Here is a 26,511-nt window from a genome sequence, read left to right as displayed (position 1 = left end):
GCACCCTTTTATTTTTATGATCGTTGAATACTCAGATCGTAATTGAGATTAAAATCCGATTAATCGCCCTACTGTGGATGTAAAAAAAAAAAACTATTTCCACTTGGAAACTAAGAGTGTCGATTAACTTGGAAGTGAGTCCTGGTGCAGTTCGCTTGCAGTGTGAAAGCAAACGGAGCATCCGGTAAACCAAGGAGAGGAGGTGATGTAAAACGCAGCATAGGCAAAGCAAGGAAAGTTAATTTGTATAGCTCACTTCATGTACAAGACAATTGAAAGTGTGTGATGACCTGGCCTTAAATTTTCTTGCTTTATCTGTAGATCGGTGTGTGATGGGCGGTTCCATTCATCAGTGTACCTGCCTGTAGCACACCAGCCTATATAAGGCTGTGGACTTGCTGCCTGTGCTCTATCTCTCTCTGTTGCAGACACTGACTTGCAACCACTTTACACCACGGATTTCCACTTTTACACACTGCATATTCATACAATAACTTATTTTCTTTAATAAATACATTTTTGTGTACAAACAGCGGGGCCTTCCCTCATTGTTGTCATGGCCTTCTGCACGGGTCGTGACAAATTGGGGGCTCATCCGTTAGTTGTTGTCTGCATGGTGTTGTGTCTTGCTTTGGCTTTGTTCTTTGAGGGTGGGCATGCGGTCCGTGTCTATGGTGTTGACTCTGCGTCTTTTATTGTTGGCGTGGTTGTGCACGTCTGTTTTGATTGACGGGGGAAGGTCTGTGGTTAGCAGGTTCTGGTGGTGTTTTGGTCTGCTTTTGTGATTGTTTGTGATTGATGTTGTGTGGGGACTTTGAGAGCTTTGTCTTGGCTTGGTGTGTTGTCGGATGGAAGGTTTGGGTCGAGTGCGTTTGTGCGGTGCACTGTGTGGGCCGTCCGTGGCAGGTGTAGCAGCATTTCCATTTTAATTTGTTGCAGTTGCAGGGTAGTGTTGTGGCTGCGTGGGTAAAGCGATTGCTTGGAGGGCACATGCGTGGTTGCAGGGCGGGTTGCTAGCTTGCTAATCGCCTTTTCCCTTTTCTAATCGAAAAATTGAATATCGGGATGTTTTGCTTGACCATTTAAAAAAACATTATTTTTTTTTAGTTAAATTTTTTTTTTTAAATATAAAAAATAATCCATTATAAAATTTTTCTCATTTTTATTGTTTTTATTGATCTTTATACTTGTCTTCATGGGTATTATAGCAGCAGACTGATGGTCTAGCTACTGTGTTGTTTTTTCCTAATTGAAATCAAGAAAAATAACGAGCAAAAAAAAAGTTTTGCACATTGTTTTTTTGGTTTTAATCTGCAAAAATCAGCAATATGGAAGAATTGCGAGAGTCGCAATTGAAATCGAATTGGCACCAGAAAACTTAGAATCAAATCGGGACAAAAGCACATCGTCACAGCCCAAGTAAATACCTCCCACAGAGCTTCATGAAGACTGGGGGGAGCTCATGTAGAGTCTGGTTTAGGCGGTTTGTGGGATTGCTCTGTACTGTGCGCGTGGTTTTTCTTGGTGCGCGCTTGATTCACTGCTGAGGGTCCCGTTCTTGGGAATTTGGTGTGTAATTGTGAAATTTTGATTTTTGTCATGGATGTGGATGTATTTATTGCTGCTCGCTTTAAATAAGCTAAAGAAAGAGTAGTTGTTGAAGTTGGTGGAACATTATGAGGTCAAAGTGCCTGATAAATCCCTGAAGGGGAGGGCATTAAGGCTGCTTTGCAGGCAGCATTGGTTGAACTGGGTCTTTTACACCAAGAGTTTGGTTTAGAGCCTTGTAAGCTGTTTGTTCCCGTGACAGGTTTGTCTTTTGATCAACAAAAGGAACTGTTGTTGCTGCAGTTGGAGCATGACAGAGCTGCAAGGGAGTCTGAACTTATGGGACCGTTGGAGTATAAACAGCGTGGCCTTCCCTCATTGTTGTCACAGCCTTCCGCATGGGTCGTGACAAGTATTTTGCATAAAAACATTACAGCAAGTTGCAGAATAGAATAGCCGCTCACATTTTCCATTTCAAATCCATTTCTCCATTTAAAATGACATCTGATGTCATTTTAAATCAGATGGCAGCAACACATCTGTAAACATTTGGAAAAGAGGCAACAAACAACTGAAAAAGTAGTTTCATGAGTCAACAACAACTGGAGGAGAATTTTAAAGCTAATTATCAGCTACAAGTCAGTGACATAACTGGGTATAATCGGGGAGTTTCAGAGAGGCAAAACCTCTTAGATGTTCACCAATCCGAGACAAACTGGGTATTAAAATTGTGATGACTGGTGCATGGCCATGTGGATTTACTTGGTCATATTTAGTAGGGCTGCACAGTAAATGAAAACCTTTATTGCGATATTAGCCTGCGAGCTGTACATATCACCACAACTACCTAAACTGAGATAAATTGTCGTCCCTATTGCATATTTTAAAGGGGTGCTATGATGGTATTTGGAGTTTTCTGAGCTTTCTACAGTGTTACAGTGTTGAATCCTCATCAGACATGTGAACGGCACTGTTTTTTATCACCTAAACACATGTTTGAGTTTGAGTTCCAGCACTCTCTCCGTTCGGTTTCCATGGCGACGAAAAACGCGTCGTTTTAGAGAGTTTTTTCTACTTGGAAATCCTTGATGTCCCGGGGGATAAGGTTCGGTGATTGGTTACCTTCTACTGGTTAACAAGGGCATGTACAAATACATCAGGCGGGTGGAAAACGTGGGATAAAGTTATTTCCAACGATGGCTGGTGAGTTTACCAAAGAGAGACATCCTGCTGCATTCGTTGCTGTGGGTTGCTGTTTTCCACTTCGTTTTCAGGCTCTGATTCAGGTTCCAACATGTAGGGCTGTATGCTATGTGTTGACATTGTATTTTGTTATTTTATTGAGTTCATATGAGCCTAATCCTTCTGTTTATGAGATGTTACAATGACGGCGAAAGCAGTTGCGGTGTGCGCTCCCAATGTAGTGCAGTGGCGGGAGGCGGGGCTTAATGCGGAAGAGTCTCAATCCACTCGTTTTGCCCACCGGCTGATCTGACAGCCTACGGAGAGGGTCGGTCTGAAGTAAATAAAGCAATTTGTGACAATAACTTGATCAATCCCAGCTCTTCTGGGCTCAGAAATAAAAATAAATTCGCCTGAAATGCACATAATAGTTCCACTTTAAGGAAGTGATGTGATGTTCCGACGCTGCTGTGCGTTTATGTACTGTGTACATCACTGACAAATCAAACATACTTTCCTGGATGCTTCGTGTCAATGCAAACGGCTGTGCCAATAGAGCACATGGAGTGAGCGGTGTGGCGGTGGAAAGGTAACAAGAGGAGAAAAAGAAATTGGATTTAGAGGAGTGTTTCCCAATCTGGTCCTCAGCACGCCGTATCTCGCATGTTTTATAGGTAACCATACTTTAACACACCCGAATGAAATAAAGAGTTGTTTAACAGGCAGCAAAGAACTTGATGAGGAAGTTCAGTAATCTGACTCAGGTGGAGGAGGAGCATGTCAAATACTTGCAGGGCAGGAGGTCCTGAGGACCTGGATATGGAAACAATGATTAAGAGAAAAGTGAAACACTACAAACAGCAACTCTGCAAGACATGTTCAACAACCTCCAGGTGACACGTTTAATCTCTGCTGACACTTACTGTACAACCACAAGGTTGTTTCGGTATAGTTTATGTGCTGCACCATCTTACAGCGCCACCATTACTGCGTGTCCCTAATCACCTCACATCGATATGAACTAGGGCTGTAACGATATTCTTTTGTCCCAATTCAATTTTTTTGGGTGCTGATTTGATTTAAATTGCAATTCTCGCAATTCTTGATTGATATTGCTAATTTTTGGAGCCTAAAAAACAAACAAAAAAAATGTCCAAAAACTTTTTTTGCTTGTAATTTTTCTGAATTTCAATTAGATAAAAACAACACAGTAGCCAGACCACCAGTCTTCTGCTATAATGCCCAAAAACACAAGTAAAAGATCAATAAAAACCAAAAGATTGACAAAAAAATCTTAATGGATTATTTGTATCTATTTTTTAAAAAATCAATTTTTTTTTAGCAAAAAAAAAAAAAAAAAAAAAAAAATCAATTTTAAAAGCAAAAAAACCGCGATATTCGATTTTTTTTTTTTTTAAATATATTTTTTTCTCTCTTCGATTTCCCACCCCTAATATGAACGCCATCCATCCATTCTCCGCCAGTTATCCGGGGTCGGGTCGCGGGGGCAGCAGCCTAAGCAGGGAAGCCCAGACTTCCTTCTCCCCAGACACATTTGCCAACTCTGCGGGAGGGATCCCGAGGCGTTCCCAGGCCAGCCAAGAGATATAATCCCTCCAGCGTGTCCTGGGTCGTCCCCGGGGTCTCCTCCCAGAGGGATGTGCCTGGAACACCTCACCAGGGAGGTCCAGGAGGTGTCCTGACCAGATGCCCCAGCCACCTCAACTGGTTCCTCTTGATGCGGAGGAGCAGTGGCTCTACTCTGAGCCCCTCCCGGATGATCGAGCTCCTCACCCTATCTCTAAGGGAGAGCCCGGCCACCCTGCGGAGGAAACTCATTTCAGCCGCATGTATGCAAGATCTCGTTCTTTCGGCCACGACTAGGGCTGGGCGATATGACCTTTTAGTAATATCCCGATATTTTTATGCCATGTCACGATATACAATATATATCTCGATATTTACCTTAGCCTTGACTTAATGCTTTGGTGCATACAATCACATCAGTAAAATGATTTTGTGTCTCTATTAAAACATAATTGTTCATACTTCATTAAGATATGCTGATTTTAAACATTCATGCCAAAAGGATGAAATTGTAACGAAGCAAAGTGATCAAAACCGTTTTCATTGAACAGTTAAAGCAGTGGCACAAACATGTCATTTTAAAACAAAATAAAGTGCCTTTGCATGATGTAATAAATGCAGCGTATGAAAATAGGTGCTCTAGGGCTTGAATTTTCAAATGGTGAACTATTATAAGGCTTTGCTTTATGGATACGTTTTTGATTTGTCGTGGGTTTTTTTTTAATCGCAGAGTTTAGCGTAGAAATCAGTCTTATAATACAGGCAGAATGTCCTCGTATCGTCTCTAATAAACGGCTTCAGCCAGCTTTTAATTCAGGGTTTGATTCCGGCTGCTTTCTGTACTTTCTAGAGACATGACGAGCTAGATAAATATGCTTGTGTCACACACAGTGGATGAGGTGAGTAAGTGACAGAGGCTGTGAATGTAATCAAATATAATTAATTATTTTTGCGTGACGTGAAAAACTTTGTAATTTACGTCCCACTCTGTAATCCAGAGCGGGATCAGTGGCGGATTTGGCTGTTCATTGTGACTGTAGGTGGAGTCGTGCAGGTGTCCTCTCTGCTCCTCTGACTGGCTGCAGCTGCAGCCGGAGCGACTGAGTGCTTTAGGACGGGGAGAGACTCTTGTTCTGACAATAACTTTACAATATGCGCTTTAAAGTCTGTCGCCAAAACACCAGGAAAGTCTCCAATAACTCCTGTAAAAGTCGCTTGATTTGTTTGCTAGTCGCTTTTCACAAAAAAAAAGTTGCTAGATTTGGCGATAAAGTCGCCAAGTTGGCAACAGTGGCTCCACGCTGCCTCTCATGACGTAGCACGTAGCTCACGTTATGTACGTAACGAGGTGCGCTTGCTTTAACTCTCTGTGCAAAGCGGTGCAGAGTCGAGGAGGAGGGAGGAAACCCCGCCCACAGCTAAAAACAACAGCGTGACAACAGGATACTCGAATATGACGAATATAAGCATTTTCTATATCGCAGGACTAGCCACGATATCTCGAGTATATTCGATATATCGCCCAGCAATGGTCACGACTCACAGCTCATGACCACAGGTAGGAGCATAGATTGATATCTGAACTGGTGACGCTAGACGGTGGACCACAGGTACTCATTAGGGTGTCTGATTTGGTGTTTTTAAAGGTTTTTTTTGTTTGTTTGTCTTATTAGTGCATTTGTGTAAACTGTCCATCACCTGACAGAAAATGCTTTTAATCCACACTGGAACATAAAACTCTGGTAATTTATCACAAGTTGGTGAAGAAATGCCTTCGAGCTTTTTAGGATTTTTGCAAATGCTGTAAATGTTCTGTTGTCTCTGGTCTTCAGGCCAGTCTTACTGGTAACTTGGATGACTTGACAGTTCGAAATGCTGGGATGAGGAAAACTAGCTGGTGGAGCCACCCACACAAACATTTCTCATGTTTTTTGTCAGGATAACTTCGATAGAAACTTGAAGCAGTCAGCATCCTGGCTTGAAGCCTGGGGTGCAGAGCTGGTTCTTTGCTGATTGATCATCTGTGTTTGCAGATTGAGTCCAGATCCTTTTGCACTCAGCCATCGCTCAGACAAATCTCTGCTGCAGCTACTCAGCTGTTTCCTCTCCACAGTAAACATGCATCTTAGCTAAATTCAGCATTTTGCAACGTCAGACTAAAAAGTGCATGTTATCCCATGACTTTAGCATCATTTACCACTGAAATTACACAAGGTTTATCCTGTAAATATTTAGTTTGACTGTTTCTTTAGGATGTTTACTCTTTTTTAGCTTTTCAAGGTTTTCTTGTATAGCTAATTTAATGTTCGCAAGACTTAAATAACATATTACTGTCCAGTTTACGGCCTCAGCAGACAGCTCTGTATAAGCCCATGTAAATGCTTCATATATGCATGTAGTAAGAGCAAACAGCAACTCTGATATCTGAAAGAGCTGTTTGATATATTTAGTTTAGTTTGTTTGCTTGAACATCATGAAGGAGTCAAACTGAGGAAATTTAATGTGGACACTCTTACCGTAAACATCCGCATGGATTTGTAATAAAGCCTGAAATCCATAGAAAAGTTTACATTTCTGTTACATTTGTTGTGTAGTTCAGTTCGGACAGGTTAGATTTATGTTACACTGTTTTCATTCTGACTTCATCGATCACCTGACGGATCTGTTTCTGGTCAAACTAGCCTCCAGCAGCATAGCTGTGACAAAGTTCCATATTTACCACACGTTGTTGTCATTAATCAATAAGACTAGAATGGTTTTAAAAAAAAAAGACATTCATATTTTTTCTCTTTTGTCAAGGACACTATGAGGTGAATTAAATCTTGATATTTTAATTACTTTTTTCATTTGATTTGAATGGAAATAACTGTTAAATCAGCTGTGATATCGTCCTGCAGAAACGGAGACGTGAATCTCAGAATCTGACTATTTGTTTTCACAGCCTGTCCGTCTGTTTTTTGCAAATGTTCAAGATAACTCGAAAGGTTACGGACGGATTTTCATGAAGTTTTCAGGACTTGCTGGAAATCTGAAAAGGAAGAACTGATTAAATTTTGGTGGTGATCCGGATCACCGTTTGGATCCAGGAACTTTTTAAATGCCTTGCAGGTTTGCGCTCTCAAAGTGCTTTTCTAGTTTTCTGTTGGCATCACAAAATAAATGGAAAAAAATAAAAATTAAGGACTTAAAATGAGTGTTTGATTTTACACATTAATAATCTGAAGTTAATGTTGAATAATTGTGATTGACTTTAATCATCAATAAAATCAAGGATAGTGACATCAGTAGACAAGTTGGCCTTTATTTTTTTATAAAGTCTTTCTGTCACAGATAAGCTGTTTCAAGTAAAGACAAATGCATCACGTCACAGTGTTTACAGTACAAAAACCCAATGACACTTGTTTGGCCAATCTTATGTTTTCCGTTTGTCCAAGGTTTACCCATCCAACAAATTTCCCAGATATCCAACATATCCTTCCTAAGGAATTGTTCTGATACACAAACAAAGAGATGGAACAGGAAACTCAACTCTCCTCATGGAGCTCAAGCAGATAATTACACCAACATAGAAAATATGGCCTTGGAAAACTTCAATTGAGATTCATCTTCATGTCCTCAGGGTACTTTGTTCCTTAGATTTATATAGACCACGACAAAAGGAAGCTAAAACCATCATCACCAACTCTGTGTTCACATGGGTTTTAATGGGAACTCGTCCGAAAGCTTTGTTTGAACCCAAATGTTTAGGTTGTTTTAGGTTTAATAGTTTTGAATTAAATAATTTAATCTCGTTAGGACCCGGGGAAAATACAGTAAATAAGCCTCCATCAGCAGACTTTGTTTCTATTTTTGTAAAATGCTTTAACTTTGTTCCAGTTACGAAGGACTCAGATCAGTCACGTTACAGGCAGGGCCTTCTATTGTGATGACAAAGATGTCATTATATTCTAACAAGTTAGAATATAATGACATCTCTTTCTGCTCTTCAAAGGACCATTTTATTCAACAACCTTCCAACTTTTCACCTGCTTGTTCTCATCTACTTAACTTTGTGCTTTGAAAAGCGTCACATCCATTTGGTTTCCCGTTAATTGTTGGTTGTTAGCAGCCACTCACCATCCGGTCCAACTGTGTGAGGTTTTTTAGCAAGTCAAAGCGCTGCTGTTGGTAAACACTGCTCTCTTTGTCGCCATGCTAACAAAGGCAGTGCTGACATAATGTCAGGAGGAGAAGAAGAAGGAGGAGGACTGGGTGGAGGATGGGATTTGCTGGGCTCTCACTGTGTTGACACTCCATTTCCCTGCCTTGACCACAAGTCATGTGACCAGTGCTGCATTTTATTCCCCTCTCACATCATTCGCTCTCGTACTGTAGACCAGCAGGCATAGTTTATGGCAGCAACAGGACCGCAACTGGGAAAGAATGTCCTCTTGGAAATGTAGCATCCACTTATTGGCCAGAACGGAAAACAAAGCTGGGAATGTGTCGAAGGAACAGCCGTGAGCTGTAAAGACGCATAACAGCAGATCTGTACGAGTCTGGAGGGAAGACATGATGGATATATTCAGACACGGCATAGAAAATAAGACAGGTGTGCATTAACTGTGTAATAGTCATGCGTGCACATCAGCAGCACAAGAAGCACAAATGTTAAGTAGAACAAAAGCATGATTTTTTTTTTTAAAGCAAACTTTGGAGTAAAATGATCATGAGATTGTGCTTCTTACGGGAATCATCTACTTGCTCTTGAGTTTAGTAAAAAGCAGCAACACTTTGGTTCTATTATAAGCCATAAACATCCAGTTTGTTTTCTTTGTTTATTTTATTTTAGTAAACAGTGGTTTTGTTGTTTGTCAGATGGTTTATTCTCAGATCTATGCTTCACTAGAAACAGATGTAGCTTCTCACTTTTTTCTGCAGCCATGTAACGTTGAAGTTCCTTTTCTTAATGGACGACTTTGTTGTTTCTCCAGAGATCGTTGTCGGGAAAATACCTTTTTTTTTTTTTTCTTTTTTCTTTCTTTTTCTTTTTCTTGCATGTCCAAAAGGGGAAAAACTGAGAGGGTGCCAGCATGTCTGAGACATCCCATTATTTTTGGGACACCAACCATAAAGGGCGGAGCTTGACATACCGCTATCCGTTGATTGGTTGAAAGAATTATCACTTCCTGTGTGACTCAGTACTAAGAACATAGCTGGAATAGCGCCATGAGTCAGTATTTAGTGGTTTTATTGTTTGTCACATGTCAAGAAGAAAGAAGACAAAACAGCTGGATGTGCGCCGGTTTTCTGCATCATGTTCTTTGTTTTATATCAAGGAAAAACCTCACACCATTATGACATCACACTGTTGAGTAGCTGTCTGTTTTACACCCTGCCTACCAGGAAGTCATATGGTTGCTGCAAACCTAACAGAGATCAGGAACTACCAAACCAAGTCATCCCATCCCAAGCCAGACCTCTTGGTGCAAACGGGGCTTGAAACCATCAATGTCACACTGAGGTTGTAGGTTAAAATTCATTCAACTATTTTTTTTTCCCACATTGTGGAAATCACTGGACTCTACTGATACCTTGATGAGCTTGTTACATCCTCCACAAGAAGCAAGAACTTTGTTCTTCCTCAAAAGGCTGAATGGCATGAAACATAAAAAGCATAAAAGAAAATACAAATAGCACATATTCACAGTAAAATCATAAATTATATTAAAATAATTAAAAGCAGAATTAATTCAAAGTTACTGTGCAGATGTCATGCATAGGCGCATGAGAAAAGAAATGGTTTTAACCTGGATTTAGTTTAATCTCCACTGGCAGTTTGTTCCACTTGTTTGCAGCATAACAGCTAAATGCTGCTTCTCCATGTTTAGTCTGTACTCTGGTCTGGTCTCTGGTCTGGACTAGTTGACCTGAGTCTTTGGATCAAAGAGCTCTGCTTGGTTTATATTCTCTGAACATATCACAGATTTATTCTGGTCCTTAATCATTCTGGGATTTGTTAACAATAAGCAGGGTTTTGAAATCTATCCTGTGACTGACTGGAAACCAGTATAAACTGGAAACCAGTGTAAAAAAATGTAAAACTGGTGTGATGTGTTCAGACCTCTTAGTTCTAGTTAAAGCTCTAGCAGCAGCATTTGGATGAGAGTTTAATGCTCTTTTTAGGAAGTCCTGTAATCCAGTCTGCTGGAGATGAATGCATGGTTGAGTTTCTCCTGGTCTTACTGGGAGACTAAACTTTTAATTCTGTTGATGTTTCTCAGTTGGTAAAAAGCTTCTTAGTGACAGCTTTTATGTGGCTGCTGAAAGTCAGATCTTAGTCTATCAACACTCCAAGGTTACAGACTTGATTGGTAGTTTTGAGAGCTTGAGTCTCCAGGTGTTTACCAATGCTGACCCTCTTCTCTTTGCTACCAAACAGAGTAATCTCAGTTTTGTCTTATTTAATTGAAGAAAATTTTCTCTCATCCAGATGTAACAGGCTTTCGTTACCTCAGAGTCTTTACAGCTTTCAGGATGCAAATCAGGAACATGTTGGTTTGATGGAACTGGATTATCTTCACAAGTAAACCCTCGAGCCAATTTGTCTTCATCTAGAAATGATATCCGACCCAAATGTCATGCTTTCAAACCAACACAGGTCATCTGACCAACAGATTACGTTATTAATTGGCTTTTTAATACCGTCATTTTTCCCTGAGCTCGAGTTGGAACACAGAATATTGAAACAGACATAAAATCCAACACTTAGACCTGAAAATTTAAAAAACACACCAGAATAACCAAGTAAGATATTAAAAAATGGTTGGAGGTGGAGTCATTGTAAATACTTTTTGTGATGTAGAGTTAAATTACAAACCCATTTAAAGACACACTACAGAACTTTTGCCATATTCCCGTCACCCGCCCCCGATGTCGGATAATTCAGCATCCATCTTGCATCCTATCTGACCTGTTAGCTCTCTCCAGTCAGCAGAAGACGATCTTTCAATGACTCTTGTTTTGTTTCTTTCTCTCTTTTAATCTTCTTGCGTTTTTTTGCTGAATCAGCGACGTTGTGTGTTCAAAACATCTGGTTCCGTGAAGCGAAACATTGCGTCAAACATTCCTAGTTCAGAAAGTTGTATAGAGCGGTTTTTAAGCAGCGGGACGCCGCTCACCAGTGAAAGCTCCAGAAATGCGATCAATGAATTTTGGTGCACCATCAAAACAGGTCATAAACGCATATATTAAAAGTCGAAAGAGTTAGAGTGGGTCTTTAAATGTCAGAAACTGTTTTCAGGTGTTTCAGCACATGAAAACCTTGCTCTGACCTCATCCTGTGGTCTCCAGGTACAGGTAGTGGGTCTCTCTCCCACGCCATCCTGCGGACCATCGCCCCCACCGGTCACCTGCACACGGTGGAGTTCCACCAGCAGCGGGCGGAGAAGGTGGCCGAGGAGTTCAAGGAGCACCGTGTAGATCATCTGGTCACCGTCAGGAACCAGGACGTGTGCAAGGACGGCTTTGGAGTGGAAGGGGTGGCGGACGCTGTCTTTTTGGACATTCCCAGCCCCTGGGAAGCCGTTGAACACGCCAAGGCTGCCATGAAGAGGCATGGTAGGAGGAAAATATTATGTAAATTATAACAAACTCAATGGTGTCTTTGAGATGCTCATGAAATGTGAACATTATCTTCGCTCCTTGAGCAGCAGCTTGATAACTTGACCTAAAAAATGTAGCAAGATAACCAGAAAAATACAGCCAAGGTTGGGTACCATGCTGCTGACAGAATCTGTAAAGATTTAGCATCGATCAACTTTTACTTGATTATTTATGATCTATAATGGTGATATCAAGAGAAAACAGGAAAAACTCTCCTGTTTGTTTTGTTGAAGATAAAACTTTACCTGCTCGGTGGCCAGCCACAGAAACACTGCACACGATGGACACTGTGTAAGAAGCATTTAAACTGTCATAATGAAGTGGCTGTCTAGTGGTCTGGCTGTGGAAAACCAAACCAGTTTATATCTGGAACTAACACCTGGGTCTGGCACCTCAACCAGCACTGGAATGGTTTTGGTTGTGAAGAGGAATTTGTGAGTTCAGAGTAAGTTTTCTCTCACACTGTAGAATAGGGCTTTCGCGATAAGACGATATATATTGTTTGGACGATAGAAAATGTTCATTGTTTCATATGAGGCTTTATCGTTTACACCATGATAAGGTGCTTTACTGTAGTATTTTATGTCAAGATGTGCTTTACAGCATGCTGTAAGAAGTAAACAGACATGAAGACGGAAGCAGATGCGTTTCAGAGCAGGATAATTTACTAAAAGATGACCAGCCAACCAAAACTGATGAGCTTGTTCATAACAGAGGGGAAATTTCTGTGGCATGGATGCGGTTTGGATATTAAAAGACCGGCGTGGAACCGACAACAGACTAGCTCACAGTCCCAACAACGGACTCTGACACAACTAACTCGTTTCATCACCTGCGCAGGAATCAGGATAAAGAATACAGAATAAATAATAGTCAACCAGCAAAAGCAGCGTCAAGTGGAGGCGAAAACTCATAAACTCCAGATGCAAACGCTGCAACAGGCTTTTACCTGTGAAACATCATAAGGCCATAGTTCCCCCAGACGGAAGGAGATCCCTGCTGCCGTTGCCAAGCACATCTGACACATAACTGATAACTGACACTAATTACACAAACTATTTTATATCATTATGTATATCGTTATGGGGATATAAAATGAGCTATATCGGGATATGAGATTTTGGTCATATCAGCCAACCCTACTGTAGAAACACTTTGTTTGGTCAATAACTTGTTGCAGTGCATACTAGGACAATGAAAATGCGCCAGTTCAATCAGTGAAGTGTTCAGGCTGGGCTATAACCATATCTAACCTGACTGAATGCACAACTCTGTACAGCTGATAAACCGCTGTGGATCGAGCCAAAATGATTTGACAGGTTTTAAAGTCTCGTCTCGTCTCGTCTCGTCTTCGTCTTCGTGCCGCTTATCCGGGGTCGGGTCGCGGGAGCAGCAGCCTAAGCAGGGAAGCCCAGACTTCCCTCTCCCCAGACACATTTGCCAACTCTGCAGGAGGGATCCCGAGGTGTTCCCAGGCCAGCCGAGAGATATAATCCCTCCAGCGTGTCCTGGGTCTTCCCCGGGGTCTCCTCCCAGAGGGACGTGCCTGGAACACCTCACCAGGGAGGTACAGGAGGCATCCTGACCAGATGCCCGAGCCACCTCAACTGGTTCCTCTTGATGCGGAGGAGCAGCGGCTCTACTATGATCTCCTCCCGGATGACTGAGCTCCTCACCCTATCTCTAAGGGAGAGCCCGGCCACCCTGCGAAGGAAACTCATTTCAGCCGCCTGTATACGAGATCTAGGTTTTAAAGTGAGTCTGAATTTCCTGAGTTTTGTTTCTGCAACTAAAAATATTTACACGCTGCTGTTCAACTGGGATGTTAGACGATGTCTGAGGTTCTGAGATCTACCTAATGAAACAATCCAGCAGCACTTAATGCACTGCAGCTGTTGTTTCTGTGTCGTAATGCACATTAACTCTTCAGACTGAGACTTGAGTTATATTCGTCGTCCCATAAATCGATCTAAACCCACTTCCTCCAGCCTGACTTCACATATCTGGCTGCACGTTTCCAGTATACAAAAGCAATTACTTGTAAACATCCACTTGAACAGGACGCAACGACAAGTACTCTGCACAGATCTCCACCAGTAATCCTGTAATCCATTCTTTTTTTTTTTTTTTTTTTTTTTTTTTTTTGGTCAATAATTTTGAACACAACTTCCTCATCGTAAAGAATCCTTTAAAAAGTTCCCAAAGCCAAATGATGATCTGGATCACCCTCAAAATCCTTTTCAGTTTGTCCTTTTTCTATGTCTGAGATTTCCTGAAAATGCAATTAAAATCTATTCATAACTTTTTGACTTATATTGCTAACAACCAGACTGATAAACCAATGCTGCCAAATACATGACCTCCACCTTGGTAAAGGTAACGAATCAGATAAAAGATTAAGATTTTCAGTCAAAGATTTGCTAAAGGGACCGTTGGAAAGAAATCTTGAAGAAAGAAAAGACCCTGAAAACATTTTTTTTAACTTAAATATGTAATGATTGGTAATGTCAGTCATTCAAAATATTTGGGCACAGTACAATACATGACACAATATCTAAAAATAAAACATACATTGAAAGATCAAAACAGACCGACTTTAAAATGGCCTGAACCAGCTGCAGCGCTGTTTCCAACTTCTTTATTTTATCCAGATCAGCTGGTGAAAGGTTGCAGCTTATGGATTTATCAGGCGATCTCTGATGGAAGCTCCATCACGGTCTGCCTGTGAGTCTCTCTGAGTCGGCTGTATGCCGCTCAGCACACGATATTTGAGATATGCCACTGTACGCCGACAGTAATTTATAAAATGACCTTGGTTTTGTCCAGAGAATCATCTCAGAGAACTTTAATGCTAAGTTGTTGGCGTAAAAGACCCTTTCTATGGCCATTTCTGCTTCAGAACTCTAACATCGTTTATGCATCACTTCCTGAAACTATGCAAATGGTATGAGTGTTAATTGCACACATTTTAAAGAAATACAGCATGGTTAAAAGCAGGGATGTCAAACCCCAGTCCTGGAGGGCCGCATCCGGCAGGTTTTTGTTGTTTCCCTGCACCAACACACCTGATTTAAAATCCAATGGATCCAAAAGCTTCTTGTCAACCTATTCATTCATTTCGGTCAGGCGTGTTGGAGCAGGGAGACAACAAAAACCTGCAGGACTCGAGGACTCGAGGACTGGAGTTTGAAAGCTGTGGTTAAAAGGGATTTGCAAAACGCATCATCAACGCGTTGACTTTGACACCCCTGGTAATAATGTATCAGGTATAATTAACTTTAAAGGAATTAGTGAGGATCCTCAATGGAAACATTTTAAGGTCTTAAAATATGAAAAATTAGCATGCTAAAGCTTTCCTAACAGCCGTATGTGTCCTCGTTGTCTGTGTAAGACCCAAAAATGATTAAATTCTTTAACCGCTTTCACTTGTTTGTTACTGGTTTTCACAAACAGTCTGGAGGCTTGGACACACATCTCACATAAAGAAGATATTTTTCTCTGACTTGTCCTGTCATCCATACGAAAACATAGTTATGCAATCAAAAATGATTATTTTAAAAACCTCCGACCAAAGTGAAGATATGCAAATACCCCGTTATCACGTGTGCATGTGGACATATATAACCGCGGGGTTTTGGGTTTTCAAATGTGACCGTCTGCGACGGAAAATACCATGATGCCACATGTGCGACCTTTCATTACAACAGCATGGATGTCCTGAACTGTGTTGGCATTATCCGTTCTCCTTGTGCATTGTGTTCAAATACCGCTCCACATAAACGAGCAACGGTGAAGGGCAAGATTAAGGATGGTTATTTTTCGCCACCTAACCAGATCACGTAAGAGGCATGTTTTGTGGAAGTGACGGGAGATGGAAGGTCATTCTGATTCGACGGGATTAGTGCTACTGCTGCCTAAAGGTTTGATATGCTTATGAATGTTCTTAACGCGTTTATGCATGTAGGTGTGGATAGATTTGTTTTTGGAAAACAAGGTTGTGTGGTCTCATTTTTTACTGATCGGAGGAGGGAAAATATTTGGTTTTACAAAAACCCAGCTACGTATAGACAAGGCCTAAGAAGGGAAGTAACCGCTCCACTCGGTAGAGGATGCTAACATTTACCCCACCCCCCCATGTTCACCATGAACATTGAAAAGTTCAGACACAGAAACTACTTGTTTTCAGTAGATCTCACCAGAGGCCTTTTTGGAACTGCTGAAATTAAGGACAAAGGCTGAATTTGGGGTAAAACCAGAGACTGTATATAAAAAGATGGACAGAGCCTCCGTGACGTCACCCATAGGTTTCTAAAGAGTTGAATTAAAGCTCAGTGGGCGGGTCCTTCCATCGCCATCTTGGCAGGGGCACGTGTGTTATCTCGTCCAGAAAGTACAAATCTGGGCAAAGAGGTGGAGCCGAGAGGGGGGGCTGTGAGCATCATGGTGGATGATTAACATTGAGCGAACTCCGAGCTGTCTGTAGTTAAGAGCTAACCGAGCTAACCCAGTGATAACAGGAGCTAACCAGCTAATGGAGATAAGTGGTCTAAAGCTAAGTCACATTGTTAACCAGCTAAAAACCGGGGTTGTTCTACGTTCTTCTTAATTGAAGCGGGAGATCGGGTACCTGTCAATCAAAAGGACACGCCCCTAAATATGCCAAATTTCAAGATTAAATTTCCTTTTAACGGGTGAGTTAAAAAAAAAAAAAAATCCCTCCTCATTGCTGAACCTCATTGCTGACACCCAGATAGAATTGTTCAGAAAATCTATAATCTGGGACCTTTAAGTGATATTTAAGCTTTCAGTATAAATGTGGCAAACGATTACTTCAATCAAATGACAACTTCTCAGTGACTTGTCCTCGCACACAGGAAGGTGACTGAAGCTAAACTTTACCATAACAACGGCCTGTGACCTTATCCATCACCTCCAGCCTCAGCGTGGAGCTCTGCCACCATCAGTCATGCTCGTTGGTTCTTCAGCTGAACATAAACTCAGCCAGGGATGCAGAAAGCATGAGGTCGCTGTGGCAACCAGGATCTGAAACATGTCCAGACAGGCATTCGACTCACTGAGGGGTCTGTTGACTTCTGAACGCATATAATTATGTTTTGAATGTTTGACGTAATAACCAACAGGTCAACACATTTTCTCTTCATACCACAAATGCACATTTCAGTACATTTCTTTCTCAGACTAGTCACAGTTGGCATTTACAGATATGTAAAATGTTCACATATTTAATTCATTCACATGCTGCAGCTCATGTGTATCTGTTGCATAAAAGTACAGCGGAAAGGTCGAAACTGGTGCTAACACCCGTATTGACTTCTATGATTCGTGACAATCTCTACTGACCACAATGTACCACTCTGTGTTAACCCTTTAATCTTTTCTAGTTGCTGTGACAAAACTGGGTCACCTGTAGAGTTGTTGCCAACTTTACTCTCCCAGTTTTTGTTTGTCAACAAACTGGAAACCAGTGATATTGTTATTTTGATTTGTTATAACAAAAATATTTACAGTACACAAGGTAATCCTTGTGTCATCCTCAAATTTAATCCTCTCTTGACGCTAACATTGATTTGTTGGTGTGGGAAATCATTTCTGTGATTAAAATTATGCAGATTGGATGTTGTTTCATGCAACGAAAGTGAGTTTAAATACATGTAGGTTTAATTGGAAGTCAGTGGGACATTTTTGACAGCAAAGGTGCCTCAGTTTTGATGTCAGCAACTGTTTTACATAAAAGCTACAAGTCCAGTCAAAGCAGCTTTGCTGCTGATCGTTGACATGCCCGACACTATTACTAAAGCCCCACTCCCCTAATGTTTCATGTGATCACCCTCTCAAAATAATGGCATATGTCATTTTTTTTCAAGTTTTTATAAAAACACAAAAGACTGATATCTGGCTCGATTAGAAAGAATTACTTAGGCCATCATTATAAGAGAGTTAAACATAATTTATGTTGTTTTTATGTATAATAAATAACCCTAAATTCAATTAAACTGGAATTTAACAGAGTGTTTGGCAGTTTTTCAGCAGGTGTGAAGTTGTTTAAGTGAATTATGAACAAAAAAAAGTAGAAGAAAATAATAATGCATGATGACTTCATGACGTTTCTTTGTGCATTGACATTGGTTTTACCTGTGAAGGTCACCAGAGACTGCAAAATGCACAAACATATAAAAGACTAGAGAAAATGACACTGGTTTTAAAATATTTCAGTGAAAAGAAGTTTATTGGAAAAATTAATGCAGTCATTAATGGCAGAGTCAAAATGATGACTGAATTAAAAAGAAATAAAACATCAGAGGTTTAATAAACCAGTTTTAAAGTTAGGGGAAATGATTCAAGTCATGCAGTTGAAGCCGTGATGGAAAACAATCCACAGAAGACCATGTAAACCTGGAGATGGTAAACATTTTTATGTGGTATATAAATGTAATATTAAGACAGGTTCTGACAATGTAAACAACCCCCATTTGAAAAAGACTGACCGATGCACAGAATCTGTTGTTTGTTTGAGCTGTAAAAGAGAGAGAGGGTGTGCAGATTTTCCTAAGAGACACAAAGGCAGCATGATTATAAAAAGTAAGCCCCAATATGAAGAGGAATGTAAGGAGGAGCGAGGATGCTGCCCTGCAACTCTCCCACCTCTTCTGACTCCCTTTTATGGTGCCACTGCTACACATTCCCTCTATGAGCACACACACACACACACACACACACACAGATCCAGATGAACCAAGTGCTGCCAGACCCCTGTTGTAGAAACAGTCCCATTACCATACTGGGTATTGCCGCGAGCAGGGAGCTGCTGGATGTGGCTTCACATGAAGAGGTTTCAGTTACTTTTCTCCATTAAAACTGGATGTTTTCTCCAGTTCACCATTGATACAAACATGGAGCTGGAGTACGGACAAGTTCTGATACTTACACTTTCATCTACTCATATGGATCAATTCTGCAAGTCAGGAAGTAACAGTAAACAGTCTATAAGTACAATATTACAAATCTGTAACTACAAATCAAACTTTATAAAGTTCAGGTAAACAAACACTAATAGCATAAAACAATAATAAAAAAAGACAATACAGTACAAAGAAAACAGAACGGATCAAGGCGTAGTTGAGTTCTAGCAGACCTTACAGGAAGTGGAAGACCGTTCCAGAGTTTGGGGGCTGCTGTGGAAAAGATTCTGTCTCTGCGAGTCGAGTCTGAAGGACTATTAAAAGCATCGGGTTTTCAGATCTCAGAGCTCTAACAGGATGGTGACGGTGCAGAAGCTCAGAAAGAAGCAGAGGTACCAGATCTGTTAAACATTTAAAAGTAAAACTTTGAAAAGTATTGTAAAAGACAGAGAACGCGCAGTAAATACTGCAAGTCTGAGACCACAATTATACGTAACAAGTAAAAAAAACAAACAATACAAGTCAGTCTTACAAGTACAGAGCATTTTTAACATACCTTCTCACAAACAAATCAAAATTCTCTCATTCTCAATCAATCAGAGAATGCACTGCTTATTCTATGTCCACAACCAAATGTTAAGTTATGTGTAAAAATACTGATACGGCCGTCTAACCAAGGCCGGCGTGTCTGCCGCATCGCCTTAAAGTGTCTCTATTCTGCACATTTCAGTCTAGTTTATTTTAATATGCAAGTCCAGAAGGGCGAGAAATAATACAGCATTTTTCACAAACCCCGTCATTTATCTTATATTGATCCTCTTAAATCAGCCTCTGTCAGAAACAAGCGAGCAGAGAAAGCTCCGCCCACTGTCCTGCCTGCAGGCTCCGTCTGATTGGTCAACTGCTGGTAGTAGATACAGTAATGGCACACATAACTGAGACTGCACCTTTTAGTACAATCCGCCTTATGGTCGTGAAAATACGGTAAAAAAAAAACTCTAAAAAAAACGGCTCTGCTCATATGTCTGATGGAGATTCATCACTATAACACTGTAGAAAGCTCAGAAAACGAAAAATAGCGTCATGGAGCCGCTTTAAAGTGAATCTTTTTAGGGACAAATAAAACATTTAAACACTTTTACGAAGTTAGCTGTATATCTCCAGATATAAACCTTCCAGTTTCCATAAACCAACTCTGCTTACGAAAACTATGACCGTGTGGTCTTGTTTGGGTGGGTCCAACTATGTCTTATTGCATCGTAAAGTTTGGTTTGGACAGAAACTGGTAGCCTTCCTCTGTTTCTGATTGGTTTGCAGGGTTCGAAAGTTTGTGCATGTTAAATTGGGATGGTGCACCCAGTTTTAAATCACACAAAACTGGTACTGCAGAGGAGTCCAGCTCTGGTCCTCTTGCAGGTTTTCCATGCATCCCTGCTTCAACACACCTGACTCAATAAGCCACAAAGCAGAACTTCTTTGTGTTGGATCCATTTAATGTAAGCCAGGTGTGATGGAGCAGGTATACAGCGAAAACCTGCAGAACAGCAGCCCTCGAGGACCAACTTTGGACACCCCTGCTGGTAGCTTAGTACCAACTTAGAGAATCTGCTGCTATATTTACAGAGTATTCAGACCCCTCTAGCAGCTCTTTTTTTCTGCTACAAGCAACACATTTAGGTACCTTTTTCCTTGTGGGTTGTCAACGCGGCTACGTCCGTGTGTTTAAATGTCACATGTAAAAAGTTTTTTTAGTTTCTCACCACCAACTCTGGTCCTCGAGAGCTACAACGACTGATAGGATATGCTTTTGTTTCGATAAAAAGTCTGATTTTTTTTGGGTGCCGATTCAATTTAAATTGCGATTCTCATGATTCCTCGATATTGCTGATTTTTCTAGACTAAACACAAAGAAAAAATGTACAAAACCTTTTTTTTTGCAAGTCCTTTTTCTTTATTATAATTAGAAAAAAAATACAGTAGCCAGACCATCATTCTGCTGCTATAACGCCCAAGACGACGAGTAAAAAGGTCAATAAAAACAATAAAAATGACAAAAAAAATTATAATGGAGTTTTTAAATGGATTTTTTAACTAACAAAAAACCCTTTTTAAATTGTGAAGCAAAAAATCGTGATTTTCGATTTTTCGATTCGATTTCCCACCCCTAAGAGCTACCATCCTGTAGATTTTACTGTTTCTATGGTTCTCCAATAAACTTGTCATGTGTCTCACTAAAACCTTCAGGATGGTAGCTCACGACGACCAGAGATTAGAAACATCTGACTGGTTCTCTAGTAGTCGAGTAAAAGATTGATTTTCAGACTTGCAGAATGAATCCCATACTTGTAAATCTGATTTGTAAGTGAACTTTTTACAGCCTTTTGTCCCCATCCTTGATCAAATCAAACGGTGCAAACTGAATCCAAAAGGGGTCAAAGTTGAGTGAAGCGGCCGTCTGGTCAGATTATTCTGCAGAGAATTATTTAGCCCGTTAAGCCTCTGTGAAGTTTTGTTTTAAAGATGTTTTTCCCCTGAACTCTTCCAGTTAACAAGAATGTCATTGCTTCCTCCACCCAGCTCGGGGATTTTAAAAAAAAAAAAAAAAAAAAAAAGACGCTTCCATTGCCTGCAGATTTTGGTGGAAAGTCGCCTCGTTTTAAGGATTTTCCTTGTCAGTGTTTACTCTGGTCTCTAAGGCTCAGGGAACATCAGCTGCGGTCTGTTTCTCTGCAGCAACACCGTGCAAAACCAGAGGAGAAACATTTCTTCCTTTTTTTCCCCACTCCTTCCTCTGAGTTGTAATTTTCCTCATGTTTTGGCCTGCTGCCCGGTCGCCTGTTCAGCTGCTCTGAGACGAACCCTAAGACCACCCCTTCCTCCTTCTCTGCTCTTGCAATCCAGCAGTCATAAAGCAAACGTGGCACATGAGCTAAAAATGAAATGTGAACTTTATCATGAGATATCATAGTTTCACCCATTTATTGCTCCCAGTTTTACACGTTCAGTTATATTCAGCTGTATTAATAACCACTGGAGACGCCCTTGTTTAATGATCATCCAGCCTCTCCCTGTATGTCTGACCTGGTTGCTTGGAGACTGTTAAGTTTGCTGCCGTTTCGAGGGAGAATGGTGGTCCTGTTTGCCAAAGGAACGACAGTCATCCGAAACATGCTGAAGTCTTAATGTTTAGCAGACTCTTCAACAAGGCTGCCCTCTGCAGACTCGAACCTCATCTCTTGCAGGAACCATTTCTCATCCGGCAATCCACGTAAAAGTTGAACTCCTCACATTTTCCCCAACCTTTGGCTGCTCAGAAGGTTATAAAAATGTAAAACTGGCGATCAAAGGAACATGACAGGGGATCAGGTCCTCAAAAAATCCAGGGTTTAAATGTCCTAAATCAGAACAGGTTTAGTTTTATGCTTGGAGCCAAAAACTGTACCGCTGAATAAAAACCCACATTTCTGAGAGCATTGTAGGTTTAACACGTTCAGATTTGAGTTTGAACCAAACCCACTCGCTTGATAAGCTCTTGTGAGCATAGTCCAGCGACACTGGGTGTGATTCTTTGCTCAGGGTGAATTGAAGTAGATCAGCAGCTTTTGAAATACTCAAACAAATTCACTTAAATCTTCTTTTCTTCCTCATTCTGTTGCTCCGTTTGAACTTCAGCATTGTACCAAGTGGTCTTGGTTCAACGCTGTTTATTTATAAAGCACCTGAAAAACAAACCGGATGTCTACATGACTAAAGGCACTGAGTTCGGCCACGTGATTGGCTGTTAGATATTGGTGCAGGCGTACTTAATAAAGTATCCGTTTTGTGCAAGTTTGTGGTTTGAAGTTGAACCTCCGTCCTCTGCAGCTGCAGCACAGAGTCACATTCTTCACTCTTCAGGTCAGCCAGTGAAAAGTTTTCTTGGCTGCGAGCGCCGATCTCCTGCCACGATCGCTGCAGGGTTTCATTTACAGACGAGAGGCCGCCGCCAGCAGGCGAGCGGTTCATTAGATCACCGGCTCATCCGCTGATGATCCACAAACTCCAGCATGGAGCCCAGCAGGTTCCAGGACTGCATTCAGCAGGAGATTTACTTTTCAGCACAAGATAAATACTTTATTAATAGAGTTGTAGTATTTATTTATTAATTATTTATTAATTAATAAATTAATAAATTTATTTTTTTTAAAAATTAAAAATTTTTAAAAATAAAAATAAATAAAAAATTAATAAAATAATAAATTAATAAAATAATTAATACACTATTTATTAATAGTGCGTTTCCCCAGCTACATGTGTTCTTATCACTTCTCAGGTTCAGGAATCTGGGTTCTTTTCTTTGTTCGGTGATGTTTTTAGGGAAGACAAAAACTTTTAAGATCAGCAGTGATGCAAAGACGAATCTCAGGGTGAAATGTTTCCTCATCAGTCTGAATGATAAGTTGTTGCAGTCAGAAAACAAACCCTCTGTTTTGGTCTTTCACACGAAAGGGTCAGGTACATGGGGGGGAAAAAACTGACCTAATCTGTGTAAACCTTTTCTTTTGTCTCAATGTCTGAAGTTAAATCGGACTAAGGGTGCATTTACATTTATGTCATGGTGTCAAAAATGAGTCATTGCTTTTATATTTCGTTAACATCATAAACTTGCTAACCTAGTGGAAAAGCAGCTCAAATGAACAGCAGTTTTTTTAGTGTTTGTTTCACAAAATTTCTCAAAATACAGAGATATTGACCAATAATGTTCGTTGGCTACATGCACAACATTGATCTTTCAGGGTGCATCCACATCAGGATAGTCCGCTGGACTCGGTCTGATTGAGGACTTGGCTCAGTTGTAGGCATGTGTATCCATGTGGATTGAGATTGTGTTCATGCTTTAGTAAAACGAGCCAAACCATTAGAATAATATATCCCTGTTCCCACCAAAACGTGGCACTGCTTTCCCCAAACAAAGCAGACTTTCCAAGCAAACGGACTCTGATTCGGATCACAAAGGCTGATGTGAACGTGCTCTAAACCTCTGCAGTCTTACATCAGTTAGGATTACTAAAACACAACATTAATCATGTGTTTGTACATTTTTCAGAGTCAAAAGTTTGCATGTGGTGCATGTGCACGTATCGTAGCATTACCTATTAAACTGAAAAACTTTGGTCAAACATTTTGTTTTTAAGATTCTATCAATAGTTTTCTGGAAATCTGGTCCCATTCCTCTCGAACCCAGTCCGAGCTGGTGTCAAGTGTCAATCATTCTTCCCCATACTGGGGTGGGTAACGGAGAGTAGGGGGCGTTTCTCGCTGGGAACAACAGTTAGGGGCGAGGATTACAGCGGTTAAGCTGGGCAGGACCAGGTATAGCTCCTTTAACCATTTCAGAAGCCCCTAAACCCTTTACATCATCAGCTGAGCTTTCCCACATTGTTTAACCATTTAAAGACCTAAAACCTTATTTTTTTTATTATTATCAAAGACCTGTGTACCAGCGACTGTACTGGACTATTTTTCCAGACCCTTGCTGATGTAACAGGAGCGTTTTTCCTGCAGCAGCATCTGTTACTGGATTACAGCTTGGCTTCAGAGATAAACTGCATTCTGAAAATAAGTATTTACTGAATCTGGAGCATAGACTGTATATAAAAAGATGGGCGGAGCCTCTGTGACGTCACCCATAGGTTTCTGAAGAGCTGAATTGAAGCTCAGTGGGCGGTCCCTACCATCGCCATCTTGGCAGGGGCATGCACGTCATCTCACCTGGAAAATACAAATGTGGGTAAAGAGGTGGAGCTGAGAAGGGGGGCTGGATGATTGACATCGAGTGAACTCCGAGCTTTCTGTAGCTAAGAGCTAACCGAGCTAACCTGGAGATAACAGGAGCTAACCAGGTAACGGAGGTAAGCGGGGCTAAAGCAAAGTCACGTTGTTAACTGGCTAAAAACCACGGTTGTTCTACGTTCTTCTTACTTGAAGCAGGAAATCAGGTACCTGTCAATCAAAAGGACACGCCCCTAAATAAGCCAAAATTCGAGATTAAATTACCTTTAAACGGGAGAGTTGGAAAAAAAATTCACTCCCCCCACAGTTGTCATGAAGGTAAACGTGACCTGTTAAACTGAAAATGGATTTTTGAACCAGGCTGTAAACATGTTTATTTCTGCTGTAAACATGTTTATTCCTGCTGTAAACATGTTTATTTCTGCTGTGAAGTTGGTCTTTTTAACATGGGAGTCTATGGGGATTTGCTCTGTTTTGCAGCCCCTAGTGGATGAAGGGGGAACTGCAGTTGTATGTACTTCCGCATCGGCTTCACTTTTAACTGCTGGAGGTTGCTGCTTGATCTGGAGGTATGATTGTCGGCTGGAGTAGTAGCATCCACATTGGAAGAACCTTGGTTTCCCATTGATGTGTACTTAGAAGGGAGGCGGAGTAAAATATCTGTCTTTAGTCATTCTCTGAAATATCCTCGGCTTTTATTTTGGCATTTAACAAATAGAAATCATTTAGCGAATCCTGACTGAGATACAACAGAAGACATTATGTCTGACTTGACTTCAGACGGTGGAAAAAGGGTTCATGTGTCTTCCCATTTCCTGGATGTCGCCTCCTGGCTTTAACTGCAGGCTGATGAGTTATTTTAGCTATATCTGCCTTTCTGTCTCCTGCAGGAGGTCGACTGTGCTCCTTCTCGCCGTGCATAGAGCAGGTTCAGAGGACGTGTGAGGTGCTGGCTGATCAGGGTTTCGAGGAGATCAGCACCCTGGAGGTCCTGCTGAGAGTCCACGACGTCCGAACCGTCTCCCTGCCACTCCCTGACTTCGGCCCCGACCCCTCCACTCGGGCTGAGTCGGACATCACGGAGGAGCTGCCTCCGCCTGCCGCTCCAAGCCACGCCTCTGTCGCCGTTAAGACCACGACAACGCCCAGAGAAATTCCCGGCCACACAGGGTACCTTACCTTCGCTACCAAGCCCAGAACCTAAAGCTCGTGGCCGGAATTACCTTCATTTATTCTTAAAACAGAAGCTTATAATCTGCCTCTCTTATTTATACGTGTGGTAATGTAGGAGGGGGTACCAGGCGCCACCAGGCCCCAGCAGGCGCCGCCGCGCCAAGCGGATTTACAGTGAGGTGTTGCATCACCGCTTTGTGCTTGCATCAAGCAGGAGCGAAAACCGAACTGACAAGAAGTTTAATTTGCAAAGATCAGGATTTCTAACGCTGGATCATTTCTGATTTTCTCCTTTTTTATTAAATAACTTTTAATAAATTCTGTTTGTTTGCATAAATCCTTTGTTTGCACTTTTGTGTTTAAAGAAATGCAATAAACATTTCAGAGGATTTGTGTTTTGTTTTTGTTAAACCGCTGCATCAAGCAGCCTGTTGGATGTGTAACCCGGATCAATCTGGAACCGGGTGGAGGGTTGTGTGTGTCGGACGGCGAAGCAGTTGAAGCTCCTCTTCCTCTCAACGTTCAACAACCTCAGAAATAAAAACACTAAAGTTTTAAATCACAGCAGCTGCTGATGTCGGTGGAAATGTTTAGATTATTAAATTCACCTTTTTATTATGTACACCTCCCCAGTCAGCCAGAACAAGCTGGAGCATCAGCAGGCGTCTAAACCAGTACCGCTCCT

The 26,511-nt window shown here is 41.2% G+C and overlaps 1 protein-coding gene across 1 annotated transcript in view; it reads left to right on the top strand.

Annotated features, from left to right (window-relative positions):
* trmt61a (tRNA methyltransferase 61A) overlaps positions 1 to 25,987 on the top strand; it is a 31,664-nt gene extending 5,677 nt beyond the window's left edge. Inside the window, exons 3-4 of the mRNA XM_079261842.1 lie at positions 11,650 to 11,916; positions 25,544 to 25,987. Of these exons, the coding sequence (XP_079117968.1) occupies positions 11,650 to 11,916; positions 25,544 to 25,857 (581 nt within the window). The 3' untranslated portion in view covers positions 25,858 to 25,987. The remainder of the gene's footprint in view (positions 1 to 11,649; positions 11,917 to 25,543) is intronic.
* Positions 25,988 to 26,511: the final 524 nt, after the last annotated feature.

The sequence above is a fragment of the Telmatherina bonti genome (assembly GCF_933228915.1).
Source record: "Telmatherina bonti genome assembly, chromosome: 22".
NCBI lineage: Eukaryota > Metazoa > Chordata > Actinopteri > Atheriniformes > Telmatherinidae > Telmatherina > Telmatherina bonti.
Note: the sequence above shows the minus strand (reverse complement) of the source record. Positions and strands in the feature narration are given on the sequence as shown.